This window comes from Halichoerus grypus, chromosome 14 (genome assembly GCF_964656455.1).
Source record: "Halichoerus grypus chromosome 14, mHalGry1.hap1.1, whole genome shotgun sequence".
Classification (NCBI taxonomy): Eukaryota; Metazoa; Chordata; class Mammalia; order Carnivora; family Phocidae; genus Halichoerus; species Halichoerus grypus.
Genome location: NC_135725.1, coordinates 6844796 through 6869519, shown reverse-complemented (window position 1 = coordinate 6869519; position 24724 = coordinate 6844796). Strand labels below are relative to the sequence as shown.

At 47.5% G+C, this 24724-nt stretch overlaps 1 protein-coding gene and 1 long non-coding RNA gene across 2 annotated transcripts in view; one reads left to right on the top strand and one right to left on the bottom strand.

Annotated features, from left to right (window-relative positions):
• SLC1A1 (solute carrier family 1 member 1) overlaps nucleotides 1-24724 on the top strand; it is a 75882-nt gene that overhangs the window by 47586 nt on the left and 3572 nt on the right. Inside the window, exons 3-11 of the mRNA XM_036101217.2 lie at nucleotides 5972-6064; nucleotides 7718-7832; nucleotides 9068-9110; nucleotides 10433-10531; nucleotides 13577-13761; nucleotides 14935-15042; nucleotides 16908-17030; nucleotides 17416-17610; nucleotides 23820-23954. Of these exons, the coding sequence (XP_035957110.1) occupies nucleotides 5972-6064; nucleotides 7718-7832; nucleotides 9068-9110; nucleotides 10433-10531; nucleotides 13577-13761; nucleotides 14935-15042; nucleotides 16908-17030; nucleotides 17416-17610; nucleotides 23820-23954 (1096 nt within the window). The remainder of the gene's footprint in view (nucleotides 1-5971; nucleotides 6065-7717; nucleotides 7833-9067; nucleotides 9111-10432; nucleotides 10532-13576; nucleotides 13762-14934; nucleotides 15043-16907; nucleotides 17031-17415; nucleotides 17611-23819; nucleotides 23955-24724) is intronic.
• The window catches only part of LOC144380102 (uncharacterized), a 31183-nt gene continuing 17965 nt past the window's right edge, over nucleotides 11507-24724 (bottom strand). The window contains exons 3-4 of the long non-coding RNA XR_013443913.1: nucleotides 17316-17673; nucleotides 11507-11818 (exon numbers count right to left, since the gene is read on the bottom strand). This is a non-coding gene — a long non-coding RNA (uncharacterized LOC144380102). The remainder of the gene's footprint in view (nucleotides 11819-17315; nucleotides 17674-24724) is intronic.

The following is a 24724-nucleotide window of genomic DNA, read 5'->3' as shown; positions in this document are numbered from 1 at the left end:
AGGCACTGTGTATACTAGGTGTGTTATAGATACTGTTTCTAATCTCTGCAGCAGCTGTGCAAGATGAGGTTACTCGCTTTGCTCCTCACAATTACCCTGGAGGAGGTAGAGGCATTGAAAACGTGCATTTTTACAGATGGGGAAACTGAGTCTAGAGGCAAAGGCTGGGATTTGAGTCCATGCTTGTTTTCCTCCATGACGGTGACAGAGGGACCGGAGTCCTCTGGATGGGAGGGTTTGAACTCCTTGCAACAATGAGTTTCTTGGGTCTTGTGTCCATTCCCAATTGTGAAGCGCCATCAAATACCAGACAAAAAAAAAACAAAAAACAAAACCTTCCAGTAATGGAGTTAATTTTGACACCTTAATGACAAGGTGGAGGGAGACCGTCAGGAAAATTTTGTTCTCCAGTGGGTGGTAGCTTAATCAGAGAGCTCTCAGGGGAGTCTTTTGCCCTCAGGTGTTTATTTTTAAAACATGCTGTTGTTTATCCCATAGCAACTGCTTCCTTTGTAGTGTTTTTATAAAAAGTTCTAATAGATTATCACTGCTCTGGCCAGGGGCCAACACCCCAGCTCAGAGCTTCCTCCCAAAGTAAAAAAGCAAGTGTGCTGTCTTAAAGAGCTAGCAGGTGCCCCTGACTTCCAAGGACAACCTTGGATGGTATCCCTGTTTCTAGGCCACAGCCCAGCCTCGAAACTGTCCCTGGTTTCAGAGGATAATCCTGGGCTCACTGGAGACTGGACTTGTTAAGGAAATGAAAATTCAATGACACTTTTTGAAGGTAGTAAGGCAGACTTTATTCCGGACCATCACGATAGGCGTGGGGATCGCTGTGGTGGGATTTCGCAGTTGGGGGAAAGAGATTGGGCTCAACTCTGAATACAGCATCGCATGTGGGAATTGATCTCCAAGGAGCAGGGTGGGGGTCAGTGGGTGGAGAAGCACTAAGAGCTGGGGGTCCTGGGGGATTCCGGCCACACTGAGCTAACAGGGTTCTTTCTGGAGACAGGCCAGGGTGACCAGACATCACCCCGGGGGATGGTGGAGGACAGAGAACCAGACCAGATATCGAGGGTGGGGGTTCTAGTCGAACTAACTTAGCAGAGTTCTTGCTAGACCTGGATTTTGCAGGAAGTAGACGGATGGGCCTAGGAGAAGGTTCAGGAGCCTATGGTCAAGCAGAGAATCTTTGTCAGAATCCTTCTCATCCTTTTCTGCCCAGTTCAGATGCTGTCTGCCACATCACCTCAGCCTGGCGACATCTCTGGCCCCTCCAAAAGCCCACAGGACCCACCCTCTGTGCCAGGGCTTTGCGAAGCATCCAGTTTTTTAGATGGATGGGAGAGATCCAGGTTTTTTTTGTTTTTTTTTTTTTTTTCATTTCCAGTCTGTCACAGATCGGTAATCTTTGTAAACTAGGATAAAAATGAATTACGGGGTAAAGATATAAAAAAAGCAAAGACATACAAAGTGCTAGCCCTACTTTTTGTGTTTCTATTGAACAAACATAAAATCCTTGTCCAATCGCTATAAACTGTTTTAAACCCTGACGTCTGGTTTCTGGGCTTGTAATGTGCCCTGCCTTTGTGCAGTCTCCTCTCATCTGTCCGTTCCCAGAGGGCAGGTGGCCGCTCCCAGAGGAAATGGGTTCTGGGAATGGACTGCAAAGAGGGGTGACCAGGCTTCACCAGGCGTGAGGCATGGCCTGAAATCCAGGTGGCTGTGGACAGTAAAACCCCAGGATAAAGCACAGTGATGTCCCACCTGTTTGGGATAAAGGTGAGCGTGCTGTTCAGCCTTTCCCCCCAGTAAGTGATGGGGGTCATAGTCTTAACCACTATGTCATGTTGGTTCTATCCATGCACTACCAAATTCTAGACCAGCGCTGCCTTGTGGGACTTCGGTGGTGGTGGAAACAGTCTCTATTTGTGCTGCTGTCGTAGCCACAAGCTACACGTGGCTGGGTGTGACTGAGGAAGTGATGGAGAGGTGCTTTCTCCAGGGTAGATTAAGGTACCACTCGCATGACACCCACTGAGCCAGACCACACGTTCTCAACAGGAGCGATATCACCTCCAAGGCAGCAAAGACTGATTCCGTAGGGTTAGGGGAACAAAGGTACTCTTTATGTAAAAAGCACATGTATACATCTAGTACATGCACAGATGTACAGTTTTCTGTAGTATTAAGATTTCATGGGGAAAAGTGTCTAAAAGGGTGGGAGAGGGGCAGGGAGAGCACACGATGTTGGGGGGGGAAAAGGTAGGTAGAGAAACACTAAGATACTGAATATGTTCTCACATGAAGGTCTAGCGTGTATGAAGAGTGTTTTTGTTGGTCACCCTGGGAACTGAACGAAACTGCCTTGCACGGGTAGTTTCTCAGGAACCTACCCGCCGAGTTCCTAATTGCTGACACATGAGTGGATCTTTGAAATGGGCTCATGTTATAAGGAGGGGACTACCTGTAAAAAAAAAAAGAAAAGAAAAGAAAAAAGAAAGCAGCTTTTTTCTGTCACAGGGAAAGCATCAAGTACAAAATTCATAAAGCACTTTATTTAATGCCCTGGGGACGCAGAGAAGAATAAGCCTCAGGCCTTGTGGTCAGTGTCTTGATGGAAATGCATCCCAGGAAATGATGGTTCATCATCGGGTCCCCCCTGGCCCCGTGCTGGCAAGGTAAAGAGGTTGTACTGAATTTTGTAAGAGTTAAGCTTGAGTTTGTTCGTTCAGCATTACTGAGCACCCACTAAATGCTGGACACTCTGGAAAGGTCTCGAGATTGTGCTGTCCAGCATGGTGGCCATTACCCCACGTGCGAGATTCATGACAATTAAGCAAGATGAAAATTCCCAGTCCCACTAGCCCATTTCCAGTGCTCGTTAGCTACACGTAGCTTGTGGCTACGTCAGACAGTACAAACAGCATTTCCACCATCCCAGAAGTTGCACGAGGCAGCGCTGGTCTAGAATTTGGTAGCACATGGATAGAGCCAGCCGGACATAGTGGTTAAGAATTTGGCCTTTGGGGTCGAATCTGGGTTTGGGATTCAGGGATGAACCTGAATATTGAGCATAAAAGAAGGCGATGCACTTAACCTGCACTCATCACCTGCTACCCGGTGTGTATGCCATCATCATTTTTATTATAATTATCATCAGCATCATCGCTGTGATTGGCAGGTGGGGTGAGTAGGACATCCAGACAGGCATTTTATCTTCAAATCAGGTTCAGGCATGTTCCTGTTACTTATGGAGGTTTTCAAAGATGAGGCTGTTTTCCTGCTTAGGTTCCCAATCTCTGCGGTGGTCCCCACCTCTATCCTCAGCACCACGTTGTAAATCCAAGAGCCTGGACTTGGGGGCCAGTTCTGCCCCCGATCAGTGATGACTGGAGAGGTAGAAGGGGAACTCTAGAGGTAAAATATAGAGAAGGACGATGGTTGGTTCAAATACGTTTCTGATCTATCCAGGAGAATTGTAGGACTGAAGTAGATTTGAGGAATAAAGCCCTTTCCGAAAGTCACTACAAGACAGGTGCTGTACTCCAGCAGAGAGGAGCTGGCTGGCTGCTTTGGGGGATATATTTGCTTAAGATATTTCCACCAAGAATCTCATTATTATGAAGTCTTTTATTACCAGCTAGGTCCTGGAATAGAAGCAGAGGCACCAGCCCCATGGCCAGATCATTAAGACAAATTAAGACATATTAACATATGCTGGAAACAATTACCTACATAGATTTAATTTGTTTCCCTGCTGGAGGAAAACCCCAAGAGGGCACAAAACACGTACCCGAGAACAGTTCTGCGGCTACCCTGTGAGCCTGTCACTTGTCAGCCCCTTAGGGGCTGGGAGCCGCTGAAATTAGACATCTACCCAAGGACAGTATGTCTGAAAATACATCCTCTCTTGGACCAGGATTATGTGTGCTGATACAGGTTACCTGGAGTTTTGTTGAATTGGTGATTTTCTTTTTCCTTTTAATCACCTTATTGATATAAATAATTATTTTGATTGTTTATGAAAATAATGCCCAGAGCTCTGAAATAGAATATTAGAGCACATTTTATATTCATACAATATACTTAGCAAACTTACATATTTGCATTATTGTTTGCTCTTTTTTTTTTAAGATTTTATTTATCTGAGAGAGAGGGAGAGAGAGTGAGTGGGAGAGCACAGGCGGGGGGGCGGGGCAGAGGCAGAGGGAGAAGCAGGCTCCCCGCTGAGCAAGGAGCCCGATGTGGGGCTCCATCCCAGGTCCCTGAGATCATGACCTGAGCCGAAGGCAGATGCTTAACCGACTGAGCCACCCAGGCGCCCATTTGCTCTTTGTTTAAGAGACCAAAGTGAAATAGGAGATCATTCATTTCTGAGAGATGATTTGTCCTGTCATCATGATGACAGCTTCCCTTACAGATTTGTCCCATTCATTGAATATGTACAATTATGTGTGAGAAGCGTAGTCCCCCAGTCACTTTAAAAAAAAGTAGATGGGCCTTTTACAGTGTCAGGAGTGAATATACAAACTACCTGTGCGTGCTGCTAGCCTACAGGTTTATGGCCTTTCCTTGGGGCTGCCCTGCACTTAAGGCTTTGCTCACGGTTATGGGACAACTCACGCAGGCCAGAGATTCAAGCAGTGATTTTCTGTGATGATCGTTTGGCTCAACATGAGGTTCTCATTTTGGAAATCGGGCAAGATAGGGTCTGAAACCTTCACATAACAGCTTGCTGAAAGGTGGTTTGCTTGCTTCTCCACGTGCCGTCTTCCAACATAGACGCTATCCAGATAGCTGCATCACTTGGCTCACTTCAGAGAAGCATCTTTACTGGAGGGCAAGGGTTTCTAGCAAGAAGGGATGTGTGTCTCCCACCTCTACAACTCTTCTCGACACTCTAGACAACCCTTCCAGTTCCGGGCGACGTTCAGTCATTTTAGAGGCTACCAAAGACCATTTGAGCCTACAGCGAACAGTGTGGCCATAAATCTCTTAAACTGGAAATTTACAAATTGGAAATCTCTATTTATATCCTACCTCTTGAAGATGGGTATTTTAAGTTGTCTCACCGAGCCAGCCACGATAAGGTTGTTAACATAGAAGCGATTTGAAAATCATGAAAAGAAGAAAATGTGCTAGCCAGGATAAATAATGAAATTGCTGTGATTTATTATGGAAGTTGGCTCTGAGACTCTCCAAAACTCCGGCAATAAGTGAATGATTAAATACATTACGGTACGGTCGCATGACAAGATTATGTAGCTATTAAAATTACCCTCGGGGAATTTATAACAAGAAAATTCTTATAATACAGTATGAATAAGAGGATTAAAAACTGTAGAATTAGCTATGTTTACCAAAAAAATCAAGAAAAAATATTGACAGGAAATTCACTACGGCTGATGAGATGGAGTGATTTTTATTTTCCTCCTTTCAGATTATTATCACGAACACATATTACTTTCATAATCACACACGGAAGTTTTCTTTTTGGTTGACTCTGAGCTCCCTGACAGAAAAAGGCAGAAGGGGAAACAATCGTGAGTTTTACAACGTTCATTATGTGAGGGAAGAACCATCTCTGTCCTTCCAAGATCAACTTTCTCTGGATCCTGAATTCCAGAAGGGGTTTATCCTAAAGGCTGTGGGGTGATGTGACGTACAAATCTTGACGAAATTCTTGAAGCAGCTGCTGACCAGGCAGCGGGGTGAGCGGGGGAGGCCAGCCTGCCCCTCGCCCGTCTTCCATCTCCATTCCCTGTCCGCAGTTTTGAAGAGCTTCTTTTGCCCATTGCATCTTAGCCAGACAAAATGTGTGAGATAGGCCTAGCAGGTGTGGAGGACAGCTCTCGGCGCTTTCTTTCACACCTTGAGAATTGAATGACCTCCAGTCCTAGAAATGGCTTCTTTTAAAAACTAATGTAACTTGACTTCTCCCCTCCCCCCACCCCACCCCCCACTGCAGGTGTAGCTGCGCTGGATTCCAGTGTATCCGGGAAAATTGGTCTGCGTGCCATCATATATTATTTCTGTACTACTGTCATTGCTGTAATTCTAGGTAAATTCTATTTCTGATTCCTTATTCCTCTGTATAGTGGTGACTTTTCCTTTAAAAGTAGCTGGGCTTTTTTTAAGGCACTTTTTTTTTTTTTTTAATTCAAAACGTAGTTTTGTCAAACCACCGTGAAGCCTTTGGGCTTAAAGTCTACCCAGCACCTTTTCTATGAAGAAAATACAATACTGACTGAAGTTCAGCCGTGATGCTGCTTATTCATGTCCCTAGTAAGAAACAGAAAGAGGATGAGAGTTCTGTGCTTTACCAGGTTCACTGGGTAGAAGGAGGTGAAGCTAAGAGCTTATATAATCTGTAAACTGAGTAATTAGTCTATAATAGTGGAGTTGAGTGTAATTGTGAAATATTTCCAAAATGATGGCATTTGGGTGCATTTCAGATTTCACATGGTACTGAGAGCTCGCAGTGTCTTGCCAAGTATAAATTCCGCTTGAAAAACGGAGAAGGTTCTAATACGGGACGATCGCTGATCTTGTACCTTTGGCATTCTTTTTTGAAGAAAATGCAGTCCATCCTGTGACCTAACGTTTCAAGAAGGGTGCCCCGAGTGGGAAGAGAGGCTGGGATGTAGTTAGATGTTGCAGCCAGCGTGACCCCGCTGCTGTTTTAATGGATTGTTAGGATGTGGTGAGGTTGGAGTGGTGTAAGGCAGGGCACCTAGGAGGGCCTGAACCCTGCCTTAAACCAAAGCCACCTCTCCTCATGAGGTTCCTGAGGGAGGGAGACATGAAGGGAAAAGCCAGTGTATGTCTCTCTCCAGCAACCCTGAGAGGGACGAGGGAAGAGGGAAGAGGGAACCACACCCACCATGGTCCTTGCATCGCCCACTGACTCTTCTCACTGGCAAAACTGACCTGCTCAGCATCCTGACGTCCTGCCCCTGTGGATTGGCATCCCCCCCACCCCCAATCAGGCAGTCTCTGATGCTTTGATCTGTTCTCCAGCCTCCCACCTCTGCTTGGACACCTCAAAGGACAGGAACCCATTACCTCCAGGGGCCAAAGTGGCGCTCTCAGATCTGATACTCCCTGTTTAGACAGTTCCTTTCGGGAAGAACTGTCTCTCCCTGTAATGCCTATTTGTCCTCATTCCATCCCCTCAGAGTCACAGGGAATACTACTTTTCCTAACCCTGACCCTTTTTTGGATTAGACAACAGCTTTCCAGATTTTTTAAGGCTTGGGGTATGGAAGGAAGAGAAGGCTTGTTCTGTAGGAGCCTCAGTAAAATAACCAGCATCTGTGGGTAAAAGTTACATAAAGACATTGAATGGGTGCCCTGAGCTGGAAAAGGAATCACCCTCACCCCAACCCCTGCCTAGGCTGACCTCATAAGCTAAAGCAAAGAAAATAGATAATTCTCATCAGCAGGTGTTTCCAGAAGCAATTCTGGAATGCAACCTCTTCATTTAAAAAAAAAAAAGGAAAAGTTCCTTCTGCTTCATTTAAATGGAAAAGTCATTAAGGCCACCGCTGAGGTCCCAGCTGAGGCTCAGCATCTTGGCTGGACCTGAGAGTCCTCATTCCAGTATTGTCTGGTGCCACCATGCCTACTGGTTCTAAGAAGGATGCCGGGGGGGGGGGGGGTGCAGGTGTTCTGGAAGGTTCTTAATGCTCTGTGGTACTCTCCTTGGCCATAGGCATCGTGCTGGTGGTGAGCATCAAGCCTGGTGTGTCCCAGAAAGTGGATGAGATGGACAGAACAGGCAGCAACCCAGAAGTCAGTACGGTGGACGCCATGTTAGATCTGATCAGGTGAGTGTCTTGCCAGCCGGGCAGCATCGTGGGCTCGTGATGCTGCGATCACACGGGACCCATGCTTGCTCCGAGGCTCTGCTCTCACTGGTTTGAAATTTCTGATAGTTTTTGAATCATTGCGCGTGTTCAGTGAGCCCTGCGCCCCGAAATTACATAGCCAGGCCTGCTTGCCAGAGTGTGGTTCCAAGAGGGGATGGGAGGAACAGGCTCTTCTGTCCGGATTCAGGATGGACAGAGATGCAGAAAGTATATACTTATTGCATTAAGATGCTGGACTGGGTGGGGGGTCAGTTCTGAAGCACACTTAAAGAAATACACTTTTTAATGGTACAGGAGAAACCCTTTTATCAGAAGCAATCAGGGCTGGAAATTGGTCAGTTAATTTTAAGGGAACCGTTAAAGCAGAGAATGGTAAAAAAAAAAAAAAATGACACAGATATGCATGACATATTTTGTTGACACTTTAAATGGCATTTATTTGCCGATTTCTGACATAGGGCCAAGGTCTTCCCTTCGAGTGTGTCAGTTGATTATAATTTGGTATCATTTCTCTTGTACCCGCTGCCCTTACAAAGGCATCATGTACAGTTTCCAGGTTCAGTTTCCATGAAGGAGAGCAACAAAACCCTCAGAAACTGCAAAGAAAGCTGAGTGCCAGTTTTTCTTTCCATTTCAGTGGCCCTCCCAAACCTAATTGAACCACAGAAATTTTAGTCACTTGCTTTGGTTGAGTTTCCAGGCGTTGAGTTTAGCGTTTACAAAAACCACACCTTCCGTTTCATAGTCCTGTTCCATCGATTCACATCATTTGTAATTCAGTAATTATGCTGATATTCGCAATTGGCATAAAGACCTTGGGAACAATTGCAGTGACTCTCGGTGAGCATACATTCTCATCGATGAACACAGAAGGGGACAGAAGATTAAAGACGTCCCTTGACTGTGAGCGTCCCCCTGCCCATGCTGTGTGGCACCAAGGACAACGAGCCTATCGGTTCTCAGTGAATCAGCTAAGTGATGGTTGTTTAAGAGCACTTTCTAGACTTGGTTGAAGCTCAGCATGGGGGGAAAATATCTTAATCCAAGGAAATATTTGCAAAGGAGAAGCCAGAAGAGAAACCAGAGGACTGATTCTGTGTGCTACTCATGTTCACCAATGTATTGGGTATGACAGAAACCAAAAACAAAACACTTTTGCCTTAATGTGACACTGCTTTTCATGTCTCCAACAGGAATATGTTCCCTGAGAATCTTGTCCAAGCCTGTTTTCAGCAGGTAATCATAATGACTTTTGCCTCCAGGTTCCTCCCCTCTTCACTTTACCCATTCAGATTTTTATGTCCTGCTATATGACCCAGGAACTGGAATGAGCCCATCCCAAATGGCAGGAAATGTACCTATGAATACGCACACGGAGCCATCGTAGGTGACTTCTCTGCTTCATACCTCTGGTCTTTCGGGCCCCGGAAAGTCCCTGTTGGAACTGACCCAGGCTCCCTTTCCCGGTTTTTGGAGAACCCCGTGGTATTTGCAAAGAATCTTAGATTGTCTGCAGATGCAGCACCCTGCAAAAACAACCCCGTCTCCTCTCTCCTTTCTCCCTCATGTTGGGAGAGCAGTATCTAACCCACATGGGGGCTTCGTGTTCCTGGCGTCTGGTCTTTTCCTTAATCTTCGCGTGCCCATTGCCAGCATGCCCCCTCCCCCCCGGCCATGTAACAAAGCCCTGATTTTTTTCTCTAGGAGAGCTTCACGGTCTCTTCACTCCGTTTCCTTGCTGCTCTTCTATTTATCTGTGCACTTGAAGACAGCGGAGTCTATCCCAAACTGCTGAATTCATTTACATAAATTACACGAACAGAGCCCTCTGTGTATACCAACAGAAATGGCCATGAGCTTGCTCCCTGCCGACCTCCAGGAGGCACAGAACTACCTCTATGTCAAGGTTCAGCCTCAGTGGTCGTTTGTAAGGTTCTCCAGGTTGGCAGAGACTCGGAGGAGTGACGTTGACGCCTGGTGTAATAGGGTACTAGCCCTTTCTTCAGCCTCTCTGCTGAAGCTCGGAGGAACCCAGCAGAGCTGAAGGAAGGAAATTCAACAGAAATCTCACTCATGGACCGGCCCTAAAGGGGCTGTTGATTTTGGAACAACCATATAGTTCTTGACACGTACTAAAGTCGTGGTGACTGCGTTTATCAAAGTAATGAGGTGTTTTGCCCAGATTAAAAATAATAAATGAATAAACAAATAGAAACAAAATGATTGGCAGGATCCCTGTAGCGTCTGTTAAAGCTCTTCCAGATAAAACCTATACTTTCTTTCCCATTATCGCTCTGCTAATTCGTCCCTTATTATGAAAGAGAACATTCTGACATCATTGAACGGTGGCTGTGGGAATCAGGGTTTGGATTTCACGGTCTCGCTTTTTGCTTCCAAAGCCTCGCGGGAGCCAAGAGAGGCGACAGAGGCAGAAGCCTTCCGTGGTACTCATTTAGCCAAAGTAACATATTCCTGTGGTTTAGGCTCAGATGCTTGAAAAACTCTTACTTTGTTTGTTTCTTTGGTCTTCTTTTTCCCTTTTTCCCTCCAACATGCAGTACAAAACCAAGCGCGAAGAAGTGAATACTCCCAGTGAGCCAGGGACGAACATGACAGATGCACCTGTCACAGCCATCATGACAACTGCCGTTTCCAAGGTACCTTGTCGCCCATGCCCCTTCCCCAGTAGGCAGGGGCTGAGTTGTGAGGAGCAAGCAGGAGACGGAAAGAGTCAGTCCTCACTACTTGTGAATTCGCCTACCCGCTAAAATGTATTTGTAACCCCCAAAATCAACACGATGTTCCCACATCATTTGCAGGCAGACAAGGAGTGGTGAGAAGTTTAAGTCACCCAACACACACATTCCCAGCTGAGGATGTACAAGCCGAGCTCTGCCTTTTTTTTAAGTAGGCTCCATGCCCAACGGGGGGCTTGAACTCATGACCCTGAGATCAAGAGTCGCATGCTCTACCAACTGAGCCAGCCAGGCGCCCCAGGCTCTGGCTTCTTATTTCAGCTCTCTTGTAAACAATTGTTCTTTTTTTCACATTTTTGTGCTTTTTCATGATGATTTCACTGTTTAAAACGTCCCCCAAGCATAGTGCTGTAGCGCTGTGTGTGGTTCTCAGGGCAAGAAGGCTATGATGTGCCAGATAGAAAATACATGTGCCTTAGATCAGCCTCACTCAGGCCTGACAGTGTTGGCTGAGTTCAGTGTTCATAACTGCACAATATATATTAAACATTTATGTGTTCTTTAACAGAAACACACGTAAAGGAAGGTTATAGACCAATTATTGGATGAAAATGTTGTGAACATTGGTCCCCAGGCACCTGACCTTGTTGTATGTCCCCTGGGAATGAGGATTCAGCATTTGCTAATTCAGTGTTGGTGGGTGACCGCTTTGTAGAATGAGACCACCAAACATTACGAGAAGCAAGTGAACTGCACAGAGAAAAGAATGAGGCTTTTTGTCTCTGCTACCCCGTCACCCCTTTGAGTTGAGTTGGGCACCTCTAGGAACTGTGTTAGATTTGCAAGACCATGTAACTACGGAACACGGGGCCACATCCCTTATCTGAAACTCTCTGCCCAGATGTGATTCAGAGTCCAGAGTTTCCTTTTTTTTTTTTTTTTTAAGATTTTATTTATTTATTTGACAGAGAGAGACACAGCGAGAGAGGGAACTCAAGCAGGGGGAGTGGGAGAGGGAGAAGAAGGCTTCCTGCTGAGCAGAGAGCCCGATGCAGGACTCGATCCCAGGACCCTGGGATCATGACCCGAGCCAAAGGCAGACACTTAACGACTGAGCCCCCCAGGCGCCCCCAGAGTCCAGAGTTTCTCACATGGCCATGCGGTGTAGGCACTGTAGGTCATGCAACATGCTGAAACGGGAAATAGGATCAAGGACATCAGTAGTTCTGCAGCAGACTCTCGAATATCCTGCCAGATAAGAGAAATAAACCATAAGTAGCCTCAGCTCAGCTCAGGGTAGGTTCTGCCACCGAGAGTTGGCTGTCCTCCTGTCAGTAAAATCCCTGGGTTTTGAGAGCTCTTGGAGTTTCAGCATTAGAGCCGAGACCGTATGGGCCTGAGGTAGTACTTCTATAGTCCTATGGTAGATTTCTGCTGAAGTTCTCTGGCACCACACAGAAAGAAGATTTAAGGAACAAATGTTTGGGAGACTTAGGAATTCAAACTAGAGAGCCTGCGGTTGGCTCCTACTTCCTACTGCAGAAGCCTTAAGTCCTCCTGCTGACTCAGGGGCCCTCCACGTCTGGGCGCCTCCCTGGTTTCCCAGCTCCCCTCCCGGTGGCCCTCTCTATCCCATCCAGACCCACCTCCTCCGTTTCTCCTTATTCCCACCTTTGCATGTGATTCCACAAAGATTTTTGCTAGCGCCTCGCCATGAGCTAGGCCCTGCTGGGCATTGGGATGCCAACGGAGCAGGTAGGGGTGGCCTCTGCCCGCATGTGACGGGCATGACAATAGGGAAGGACAGGGTACTCGGGGGCGTTCAACAACAGAGGCTTAAATTAGTTTGGGGGCCATAAAGGAGGAGTAGGAGCTCTCCAGGCAGGGTAGGGCAGCCCAGTGCATGATGACTTTTGCCTCTGCTATGCCATTTTTCTGGAATCTGGTTCCATCTCCTGGCCGTCTGCCACTCAGGCTGAGCTCTCCCCAACCCCACGGCCTCCATTCGGTCTCCGCCTGATGCCAGCAACCTGTGGCTTGGCCGTGCAGTTAGTTACGCATCATCTTGCTATCACTGGCTTGTTTTTCTTACGCTTAATCTTATCTATCTAGCTGTATTTTAAGACTTACCCTGTAGCCGGTGCTGTTAGCACACTTGCGATGCTCGATAAATACGTGTTTGAGCATATCACATTATAAGTAAAAAAATGACGGGCACGCCAGGAGCTTCAACCATTTATAATACTTTGTAAAGCTGGCTTGTACGACTCCGGTTCCATTATTTCCTATGATATCTACCAAAGCCCTTGATCAGCTTACACCCAACTGGCATTTATCTATCCCTATGAAATCTCTCAGTAAATCTCGCGCTGCCCCACTCAGATGAAGTTTTTTTCAGCATCACTCATGCTGTTCTGACCCAGGATAAGGTGAAGAAATGGTTCACGGTAGCAGCTATTTGGTTAATATTTACATCTCTAAAGTCTTTTTGGTCATCCACGGTTAGGCAGTAAGGAATGTTTCTGTGCTTCACTATCAGGATAAAACAGATAGATAACATAAAAATGTTCACCGTGGTAAATATTTTGCGCTTCCTGCATTATTTAATGCCTGTCTTTTTCACGCAGACTCCAAACGTAGCTAGTAGTTAAAATAACCCCCCAAAGTGCCTTGATTCTAAAGTTCTTATTAAAAATGTAAGACATCCCAGAATAAGAACTCTTCAAAAGAAATCTTCAAGTTTGGGTTTTTTGAGAAAGAGAAAAAAAAAATCACTTTAAACTTCCATGGCAGGGGGCAGGGGCGGGGGGGGGGGGGGAGTACAAACTTGATACATGTGTAGGTGGTTTGTTGTTGTTTTTTTTTTCTCCGCAAGTACTGTTGACTCCGACTGGTAGATTTACTAGCTTATTATGTTTGGTTATTGTATCTTCTCATTTCGGGGCCTCTGCCTTCCAACAAAATTATAATCATGCATCAATATATTCTCTTGGTTTTGATCCGCAGAACAAAACAAAGGAATACAAAATTGTAGGCATGTATTCGGACGGCATAAATGTCCTGGGCTTGATTGTCTTCTGCCTCGTCTTTGGACTTGTCATTGGAAAAATGGGAGAAAAAGGACAGATTCTGGTGGATTTCTTCAATGCTCTGAGTGATGCAACCATGAAAATTGTTCAGATCATTATGTGGTGAGCAGATGCCAGTGAATGCCATCTTGCTTCTCCTGACAATTGTCCCCTCAAAATTAGAATAAAGGGACCTACGTTTCTCCACTGACCTCACCCTAGGAAGGATGAACACGGAATGTTGAGACACTAGAGTGTTCAGTAATTCTACGTATTCCTTAGGAGTTAGTTCACAAACAAGAATCTGAGTATCAGCCGTTGTCTGTTCTACCAAAGCCCTTAATCAGCTTGCACCCAACTGGCATTTATCTAAGAAATAACTCTTAAAATAGTGACTTGAAGGGGTTCCTGGCACATCAAAACTAAGTGCTTTCCTTGTTAGGCCCAGTGCAGAAGTGATATTCAAAATACTTGCAACTGTATTTCGTTTCCATCCAAATGAAAGCTGCCGTTTGGATGAGAACGCAGCAGCAGCGCCACCTGAGTATCTGCCCTGTCCCTGGAGGTGCCAACAAGTCTGCCTTTTCGAGGTGATCTCTGCCCCGACTTATCTCATATTGAGTTGACTCGACATTTTTTACTCCGAAGTGTAGACATTGACAGTGGTTTCGGCCACTTACTCCCGCTGAACCTCAGCTTCATCATGTGTAAAAAAAGGATAATAAAATCTACCCCTCGAGTTGGGAAAAGTACATTAAGGGAAATGATGCATGTCAAATACTTAACCCGATACAAGGCAGGCAACAAGAGCTCCGCAATAAGAGCTCCACAAAAAGAGCTGTTATGACCACTTCCATGACTAATTGTATTGCTCTGTGGCTGATATTACTACCTGGAGACAAGACGACCCAGGCTAGAAGGAGCGTAGTGGCCGTATAGGGAGGGTCAGGCAAAAATGAGATCTGCACATGGGACCATCGGCAGGACGTACGTGCTTCGGGAGCATGGCATGGGATAGGCCCCTGTTTAACCACACGTTCTTGCCAAGTTCGCTCACCCAAGGTAGCTTAGGTGGGTAGAATTGAACATGCATGCACAGGCGCTAAATCCTGGCTCCAGTGTGGTCCACCAGGGCCTGAGGCTGAAACCTTAGCCTCATTGTGGACCAGGTGCTCCTCCCGGCTGAGCGCATGTGCCACAAGCCGAGGTGCACGCCCTGGCTTGTTTCCTCCCCGGCAATCCCACCTCGAGGAGACACCTGATGACGGAACTGTCTTTGCTGTGCTTACATTCTAGTTACATGCCACTCGGCATTTTGTTCCTGATTGCTGGGAAGATCATAGAAGTCGAAGACTGGGAAATATTCCGCAAGCTGGGCCTTTACATGGCCACCGTCCTGAGTGGGTATGCAGACTCGAGAGAGGAAGCAGGAACTGCGTTTGAGCCACTGGATCACTGCTGAGAAGCTGTGTTTCAGTTATAATTGGCTTCTCCCACGTGCCGAGGAAGATGGGGTTCAGAGATAAGAGAGCGGGTTGGGGGGGCTGCCCTTTAACAGCTGTACTGGGGGAGGATCACACTGTGCTAATTGCCAGATCTCGGCAGAACAGCCTGGACCATGGTTTATTGCTGCCTTTATTAGTTGTGTTAAGATCCTTTATTGAAACGAGCAAAACCCACTGGAAGCCTCTCTTGGCATTCACTTCTTCAAGGATGGAAACTCACCAAACTTGTAAGAATAGCCCACAAGGACCACAGCCCCAAGAAAGAAATCAGGCAGGGCCTGAATGAAATGAGACTCAAGCAAGTAGGAGCGGGTGGCTGGTAGGTTCCAACCCTGTTGGTGGGGCTGGGCATTGCTACCAAGCCCAGCACCATCGAGTGTCAGAGAGGATGTTGGTAAAATCTTCAGGCTGGGACGAATTGGGTAAAGCAGGGAGGCAGCAGGGGACAGGTCATTTGCATATTTATTGCAGCCCAGTTATTGGTTCCTTGAGGGGAGGTAGGGTGAGATAAGTTAGGAATGGTGCCCCTGGATACCTAGCAGGGGCAGGATACGTCACATGTGCTAAGAAATATGGACCAAGGGAATGAATAAACATCATCAACACTCCCACAGGTCGGTGCCTCCAAACACCCACCTTGAGCAGTGAGCTCACCTGTTGGAACTTGAGTTCCCTGGGGAGTCCATCTGTGTTTACCTAAAGCATGGCCCTTCCAGCCAACGAGAAGAAGCCTGGGTGTCCACAATGGGAGGGCCAGCGTCCGATCCCAGGGCCCTAGCCGTATGGGAGCAGGGCTGTCTACCCTTCTAGAGGCCATGGCCTGTGTCCAGGGAGTGATTTGGCTGTTTATTATGCTGAGCCATTTTAGAACACATTTCTGCTGGTTTCTGTTCAATTGTCCTACCTGGGTTTCTAACAGAAAACTAAATTTCTCCTAGTTCTTAGCCACATGCCTGCTATCTAGAAGACCCTCACGATGGACCTTCAGGATCTGTATTTTCAATGGCCATTTCTTATTTCAGCTTTAAATAACTGATCTGTAAACTCTTACATGGCACCTGCTGGATCGATCTCATTTTTTAAGCCCCCTGTTTTGCGTAACCTGTATATTCCTACGTGACACAAGGAGTCGTTTCAGAAGGCAGGAATAACAAAGAAAAGAGGGTCAATCCTGAAGTATGACTGTAGGAGAGCAGGGACTCGCTCCTTCCTGCAACCTGCCTGCCCTCTTAGAGAGTGGACACCATCCAGCAGGACAGCAGTGTGGTCCAGGGAACAGGGGGGCTGGGTGTAGGATGAGGGTTTCTGGTAGCACTATGTGTGGAGCCACAGAGCTGCCAAGAAGGAAAGGTCCACTCGACCTAGGGAGGTAAGGGAAGGCTTCCTGGAGGAGGGGGACCTTTTGCTGAGTCTTAGAAGAGGGATAAGAACTCAGCAGCAGAAGGAAGTGAAGGTATGTTAGCACTTACTGCAGGAATAGCACACGCAGGGCTTGGCAGTGTGACATACGTGTTCTGTGAGCTCTGAAATGTGGATTCAGCTACTGGCTGCATCACTTTGACAAGACACTTCGTTTGCTAAGTGAGTCTCCTCATCCTCATTGGTGGAATGGAGACATATATCCCTGCCCTACTTCTCATTTTCTTTTGGGTCATTATGGAAATCAAGTGATCTATCATGAATTTTTTAAAAAGCTGTTTGGAAAAAAGGATTAATATGAGGAGGTGTGCCCTCCATGCACCCGCTCCTCTCTCTCGTTTTCAGACTCGCGATCCACTCCATCGTCATCCTCCCACTGATCTACTTCATAGTCGTACGGAAGAACCCTTTCCAGTTCGCCATGGGAATGGCTCAGGCTCTCCTGACGGCTCTCATGATCTCTTCCAGGTGAATAGAGGAGGGGTGTCCGGAGTAGTCTCTGGGCCACACCTTGTCAGCTCTCACCAGCCGCACTTGAGAGCTGTCCCGGCCACATGTGAAGCTGACGATTTAGTAGCTGCCTTTAACTCAAGGAATGACCTCTATATTCTCTGCCCATGTCCTTGAACATTTCTGCCCCCTGCTGCCCTCGTGGCACGGCCGGCAGCCCAAGAATGGGTTACACCGTAACTTGGGAGTAGCGGCAGACCCAGCACATTCTCATTCCTGGACCTGCCGAAAGTGCTGGCATACCTTGGGCTCTGGGTTTGGTTTTTGGCATAGAAGTGTCTCTTCAGACAGGGATTGAGCTCCGGCGTTAGACCATAGGTTCCTTTCTCTTTCTATCACACAGTTCAGCCACGCTGCCGGTCACTTTCCGCTGTGCTGAAGAAAAGAACCAGGTGGACAAGAGGATCACCAGGTTCGTGCTGCCTGTGGGAGCTACGATCAACATGGACGGGACAGCTCTGTACGAGGCAGTGGCGGCCGTGTTCATTGCACAGTTGAACGGCCTGGACTTGGGCATCGGGCAGATCATCACGATCAGGTAGGGCACGAGGTCGCGCTTGTGCTCATTTCTGTTACTGGAATTGTCTCACGGAAAAATCGCCTGTGGGGGAAAGAAAATAAATCGCCTGTGAAGGGAGATCAGGAATGGTCCACTGGTGGATTGATTTTCTTGGTCTACAAAGCCCCTTCCCAAGATTACACACAACTTTATTACAGGCAGTGGAGTTGTGGTCTGTAGGATTTCTGCTTCAGGGTCTGGAGAGCCAAAGGCATCACTGTTCTCGGTTCAGCATACCCACTGGGTGCTAGACACACAGCGGATACCACGGATTCAAGGTAGAATAAGGGCCAGTCCCTGCTTTCAGGGGGTCCCCAGGATGTAGGGGGATCCAGAGATCTAAATAAATGGTGGGGGGTGTGATAAGAGCTATCATGGAGGTTTGAGGGGGCACGGAGGGCACCAAAGAAGGAAGGGAAGGTGAGGAGAGGCTTCCCGGAGAAGGGGAAGGTTTAGTTAAGGTTCAGAAGAAGAATAAGAATTTAGTAAGAAAAGAAGGAACCTAAGAGCATCTGGGATAAAAGGACTAGCTTGTACAGGGGATCATGATATAACCACGGCCTCGTTACAGTGGACAGATTATTGGATGTGGCTGCATAGAGTACAATGTGGAGAACATAGAGAAACAAGAGGGCAAGGATCATCTCATGAAACCTTCATGGGATGTGCTCATGGAAGGGGCTCAGACAGTCTTTCATAACATGGAAGATTCAAATCAAAACAGATTTGAATTTTTAAAGGATAACTTGGCAATACGGTGGATGGACTGGATGGGAACAGGAACATAAGCTGGAAGATTAGTTAGGAGACTACTGCAGAAGTCCAAGTAAGGAATTAAAAGGCCTACATCAGGGGTGCCTGAGTGGCTCAGTCGGTTAAGCATCTACCTTCAGCTCAGGTCATGATCCCAGAGTCCTGGGATCAAGTCCCGCATCAGGCTCCCTGCTCAGCGGGGAGTCTGCTTCTCTCTCTGTCCCTCTGCTCCTCCACCCCACTGGTGCTCGCTCTCTCAAATAAATAAAATCTTTAAAAAAAAAAAAAAGCCTACATCAAGGCACTGTCACTGAGGATGGAGAAGAGCTAACAAATTCAAGAGGCATCAGTTGGATTCAGAGTGAGGGATGGGAAGGGGGGCGGTTAGGATGACCTCCAGGATTGGCAGATGGTTCTGGACTGGTGAATGGTGGTTACCAGAATGAGACTAGTGGAAGAGAAGCAAGCACAGGTGGGAAAATAAAGAGCTTATGCTTTTTGCCACGTTGAATTTGAAATGCTTTCAGGACATCAGGTGGGAACTCTGCAGTGAGAAATGTGCAGATACGGATGTCAGAGGCATCAGGGGGAGGGCGGTCATCAAGCACGTGATTACGAGTCAGTCATCCATGTTTGAGTCTTAGCTTCACCATGATTAACAGTGACCTTGGCCAAGGTACTTGAATTCTATAACCTTCTGTTTTCTCACCTGTAAAATATGGATAATAATAGTACCTACATTTTATGCAAGTAGTGATAATTAAGTCCGTGCATGTAAAATGCTTCAAACAGTGTGTACATAGCACTCAGGGGATGCTGAGAATGTTGGGATGACGTTACATAGAGAGGGTTTGTGCCAAATAGAAGAGGACTAAGAACTGAGCCCTAGAAAATCCTAATATTAGAGGCAGGCAGAGGAGGGGAGAACCAAGAGGGAGACCAAGAAGGAACAGAAAGGTAGGAGGAGAGCCATCACATCATGGAAGCCCAGAGAAGAGAGATTTCCAAGGATGAAACACTCAACAGAGCCCGATACTGCAGAGAATTCTACTCAAATGAAGACTGAAATTGTCTACTCAAGGAGATGCTGAAAATGTCATTAATGAATTTTGCCAGCATTGTTGCTCTAAAACAGTCCTGTTCAAGATGGTAGCCACCAGTCACGCACACAGGTTGGACAGAGCAGACACGGGAGGTTCCATCATTGTAGAATTAGGTTCTGTCATGGAAAATTCTACTGGACAGCGCCGCTTTGCAGGGATGGGTTGGGTTTAGAGCTAATCCGGAGACTTTCCTTCAGTTTAGAGTGGAAGTTTACAACTAAACTGGGTCCCTAGGCCTACACAAGGCTGAGTCTGGCCTTTCCGAGTTAACTCACTCTTGCATCCCCGGTCCTTGCACAGGCATAAACTGCAGGCGTAAAGTAAGTTCTAACAGTGTTCTAATACAGTGTATTTTTAAGTCTTCCCCAACCCTAAATCATGAAGTAAGTACTTAGTGCCGTTGGCTTGAAGCTAACTGAAGACAAATGCCAACTAGACCATTGGCACATCGGCTGGGAAACTGTCTCTGTACTGCGTGGTCTATAAAGTGTCCGTGGCTTAAGAGCTGAAAGAGCTTGAGGAAAGTCCTGTAGTTTGAACAGCAGTGAGTGTGTTAAAATCGAAACCTTGCATCGTGCCTGAGAAAGCTCCGCAACCACCTGGGGTCCAGTGCTTGTCACTTTGGTCCTTCCGAGTGCCCTTGGCCACCTCCCTCACCGTGGCCTGTGGGACCCAGTCTGCCCTGGACTGATTTCCGAGAGGTGCCCGTTGGTTTGGGTATTTGCCACTTTGTGGTGAAGCCCCTCCCCCTCCCTCAGACATGAGTTCCCTAGATCTTTCTAACCTTGTTTTTTTGTTAACCTGACTGCTAGACAAATAAACTTTGGGCAGAGAGGCTAAATAATTCACATCAAAACCTGTCCCTTTTATCCCCATCCCCATCCCCCGCTCTGGTGTATTTTTTTTAAGATTTTTTTTTTTTAATATTTTATTTATTTGACAGAGAGAGACACAGTGAGAGAGGGAACACAAGCAGGGGGAGTGGGAGAGGGAGAAGCAGGCTTCCCGCCGAGCAGGGAGCCCGATGTGGGGCTTGATCCCAGGACCCTGGGATCATTTAAGATTTTATTTTTAATTAATCTCGACACCCGACATGGGACTCAAACTCATGACCCCGAAGATCAAGAGTCGCACGCTCTCCCGACTGAGCCCGCCAGGCGCCCCTGTATCCTTAAATCAGACTTGCTGATAAATAACCACTGGCCCAGAGCCAACAACCACAACTGTGAGACCCAGAGTAATCACTGACCTAAAATTTAAAATCCTCTCTGGCTCTGCCCGGGACAGAATGAAGTAATAAACATGGTTTTTCCCTTCACAAGTTACAGTTGCGGCTCATGCGGCTGATGGTTAGAGACCCATAGTTCATCTCCTTCTGTGGCCCGTTTGGCCCGACACCAAAGAAATGTAGGCGCCATCCACCCAAGACAAACCCTTTTGTGGTTTTATCATAATATTTAGTAATCAAAGGTTATGACTGATTGAAAATAGGATAAATATGCTTAAAATGAAAGATGATGACTGGATTTGAGGCCTGGAGGAGGAAAGGAGCCAGTTGTGGGGTTTTGTAGCAATGAAGGGTGATCCCAGGGGCAGCGCGGGTGGGACCAGCGGCTGCTGATGGAGCAGAAGTGGCCTCGGTGTGGAAGGATCTGATGCGGCCAGGTGCCATCCTGGATGGATGCCCTCCACATCCTACCTCAGTTCACCTTCGTGACGCCCCGCAGCATGGTCTCCCCATCCCACAGGCAAGAGCGGAGATCCAGAGGGAACTTGCCTAAGGATGTGCTGCCACTGAAAACAGGCCTTTCTGACGCTCAAACCTCTGCAGGCTTCAGCTCACACCCCAGGCCCAGCCTGGATGGGACCCGAGCTAAGTGTCCTGTCTGAAAACTAGCTCTCAACGCCAGGAAAGAACTTTCTACTGGTGATTATTGTGTGTTCATCTGTGAAAACCCTCTAAAGACAAAGTCGAATATATTCAAGCCGAAGGAATAGGTTTTTATATTTTTCCCCCTTCTGAAGATTTACAGTTCCCAGTCTCAGACCAAAGCCAGTCAAGTGGCTGAAGTTTAGGAAGCAAGGTCAAGGCTCCAGGGCAGAGTTTTCTTTGACGAAATGGGTTTTGAGTTTTGAGCCCAGCCACAGGCCAGAGGGACGTGGTTAACCATGATGTGTTGGGACTTCCAAAAGGGATCCGTGGTCACGGGCACAAATCACTTCTGGCAGAGAAAACCCGCTGTTGCATTCAGTTTAGATTTTTTTTTCAACCAGCATTGAAATAAACTTAGGTTTTCCAAAGAGTACTTAAGTCAGAACAGATCTAAAGGATTCTGTGGGCCTGAAACGTTTCGAGGAATTGGGACAGCCCAGAAATCTTTAATTTACTGTAAATTGGTGGCCAGAGCCGCTGAAGGAAAACACCCTTGCCGAAGAATGCTGGCCTGTTTGACCGTGCCCTTCCACACCATCCGCGGCACTCGGAGAGGCAGATGAACGAGTCATGGAGTCAGCTTCGCTCGAACTCTGAGGCTTTTGAGCCCACAAGAATATAGATTTGTGGACAGAATCAGGGATTCTCCTAGTTTAAATGGACAGTTTCTACATCTTCACCTTTCAACCCAGTGGCCTCTTTGGACTAAGGATGAGAATAGGTGTCCAAAACGTAGAGTGGGTGTCCTTTCAAGTTCATTCAAAATTCAGGGGCTTCTCAGGGCATGGTGAGCCCTTGTTTCCTCCAAAATGACCAGATCTGTTTTTTTCCTTTTTTTAATTTAAATTCAATTAATTAACATATAATGTATTATTAGTTTCTGAGGTAGAGTTCAGGGATTCATCAGTTGCATACAACACCCAGTTCTCATCACATCACGTGCCGTCCTTAATGCCCATCCCCCAGTTACCCCACCCCCCAACCCACCTCCCCTCCAGAAACCCTGTTTGTTTCCCTGGAGTTAAGAGTCTCTTATGGTTTGTCTCCCTCTCTGATTTTGTCCTATTTGATTTTTCCTCTCTTCTCCTATGATCCTCTGTTTTGTTTCTTAAATTCCACATATAAGTGAGATCATATGATAATTGTCTTTCTCTGATTGACTTATTTCGCTTAGCATAATACCCTCTAGTTCCATCCACATCGTTGCAAATGGTAAGATTTCCCTTTTTGATGGCTGCATAATATTCCATTGTATATATATACACCACATCTCCTTTATCCATTCATCTGTCGATGGACATCTTGGCTCTTTCCACAGTGGCTATTGTGGACATTGCTGCTATAAACATCGGGGTGCACATACCCCTTCAAATCACTACATCTGTATCTTTGGGGTAAATACCTAGTAGTGCAGTTGCTGGGTCGTAGGGTAGCTCTATTTTCAACTTTTTGAGGAACCTCCATACTGTTTTCCAGAGTGGCTGCACCAGCTTGCATTCCCACCAACAGTATGAGAGGGTTCCCCTTTCTCTGCATCCTCGCCAACATCTGCAAAATTACCAGATTTAAATAAGGATGATATTTTCAATGAAAACCAGCACATTCCAAAGACAAGAATCCCTAGCACCACATTTTATCTGCCCAGGAGGGATCTTTTTAAATACACGGTAATGAGGTTCATCTGCCTGCCTCTCTCGGTTCCAGACCTCACTTCCATTTGCAGAAAGTGCATCCACTGGCAGAATGGAGCAGTCAGGAGTAAATGCTTGTACCTCGGGCAGGAGGCATGGCTGTCCCTCAGTTCAGTGCCATGGAGAGCAGCTCCCAGAGGCCAGGAGTCTTGTGATGTCAGGAAAGTGCATAAAACCTGCTTGATCGCTGCCCCCTTCCTCCGCCTTCACCTGAAATATGCTTCCCATCCACATGTACACCCTCCCTCTGACAGGCCTTCAAGGCAACATCAACTCCGGGCACATATGAGATGCCAATGAGTGATGGGCCGGGTGAGTAGGTGGACACAGGGAGAAGGGAATCAGGGAGAGAGGTCACTGGCACCTGTTGAAGATGACGGATGCCTGCAGGGGTCTCTAATGCCTTCTGCGCACCCCCCGGTTGGTGGACTCCTGCCTTCCTCTTGAATATCCCTCTTGCCCATTCTTTGCCCCTCAGGCAGTTCTTCCCTTCCTGGCATTAGACAGATTTGCCGTATCTCCCCCCACTGGAAGGAGATCGACACCCCCCCCGGTCCCCCACAGCTCTCCAGTGAGGCCGAGCTGATGCTCAGCAGAGGACAGATTCTACCCGGCCCATCTGGGGACACAGCGGTAACAGCCTGCGGGACTAAGGGTTTCGGGGAGACGGGGTCTAACTCCTTCTGCACCGCTGTGTTTTGGCTGCAGCGTAACGGCCACGGCTGCCAGCATCGGAGCTGCCGGGGTGCCCCAGGCCGGCCTGGTGACCATGGTGATCGTGCTGAGTGCTGTGGGGCTGCCCGCGGAGGATGTGACCCTAATCATCGCTGTCGACTGGCTCCTGTGAGTTTGGGGTAGACGCAGTGCCTCGGCCGGCTGGGGAGGCGGGCCCCCCGCCCTGCGGGATCTGCGGTCTGTCACCATCCTGTCCTCACTTGGCCTAATGAGCCATCTGTTGATGCGTTAATGTCCCTCTGGCCAGGCCATCCGATAACGTGCTTAAAAATTAACTCCTCCTCAACTCTGGCGGTGACTTTAAAGGGCCAGCGCTCTCCATTAGAGCATTCATACCTGCTAATGCTCAAGGATAGGAGGTGGGTGTGGGGGGGACACGCATAAAATACCAGGGTGAGGAAGCTGGACAAGGTCCCAGACTGTCCAGACCCCAGAGGCTCCCCTCGCCTCTCCGGGCCCTGGGTCAGCCTCACTGGTTTAGAACTCCCTGCTTCAAAGGCAGCCCATCTCCCCGAGACCTTCAGCATCGTCAGGGGCGGGGGCACGAGCAAAGGCTTTGGGGTGAGACGGGCTTGAGTGTGAATCCCTGTTCCGTGTCTCAGGGGCTGTTTGGCCTGGAGCAAGTTCCCTAGCTTCTCCGAGGCCCAGTTGCCTCATCTGTGAGATGGGAAAGATTCTGCGTATTTCATTAGGTGGGTGCAAGGACTGAGCTAATGTGAGCAGAGTGTCTAGAACAGTGTCTGGCGGCCAATATGTGCTCAATAAATGGCAGGTTTTATTGTTACGATTAGAATGGACAGTTCACGTCTCAATCGACAGTTCTCTCTCACACATCCACACACATGCACGGATGCGCGCACACACACAGAGGGCTGAGG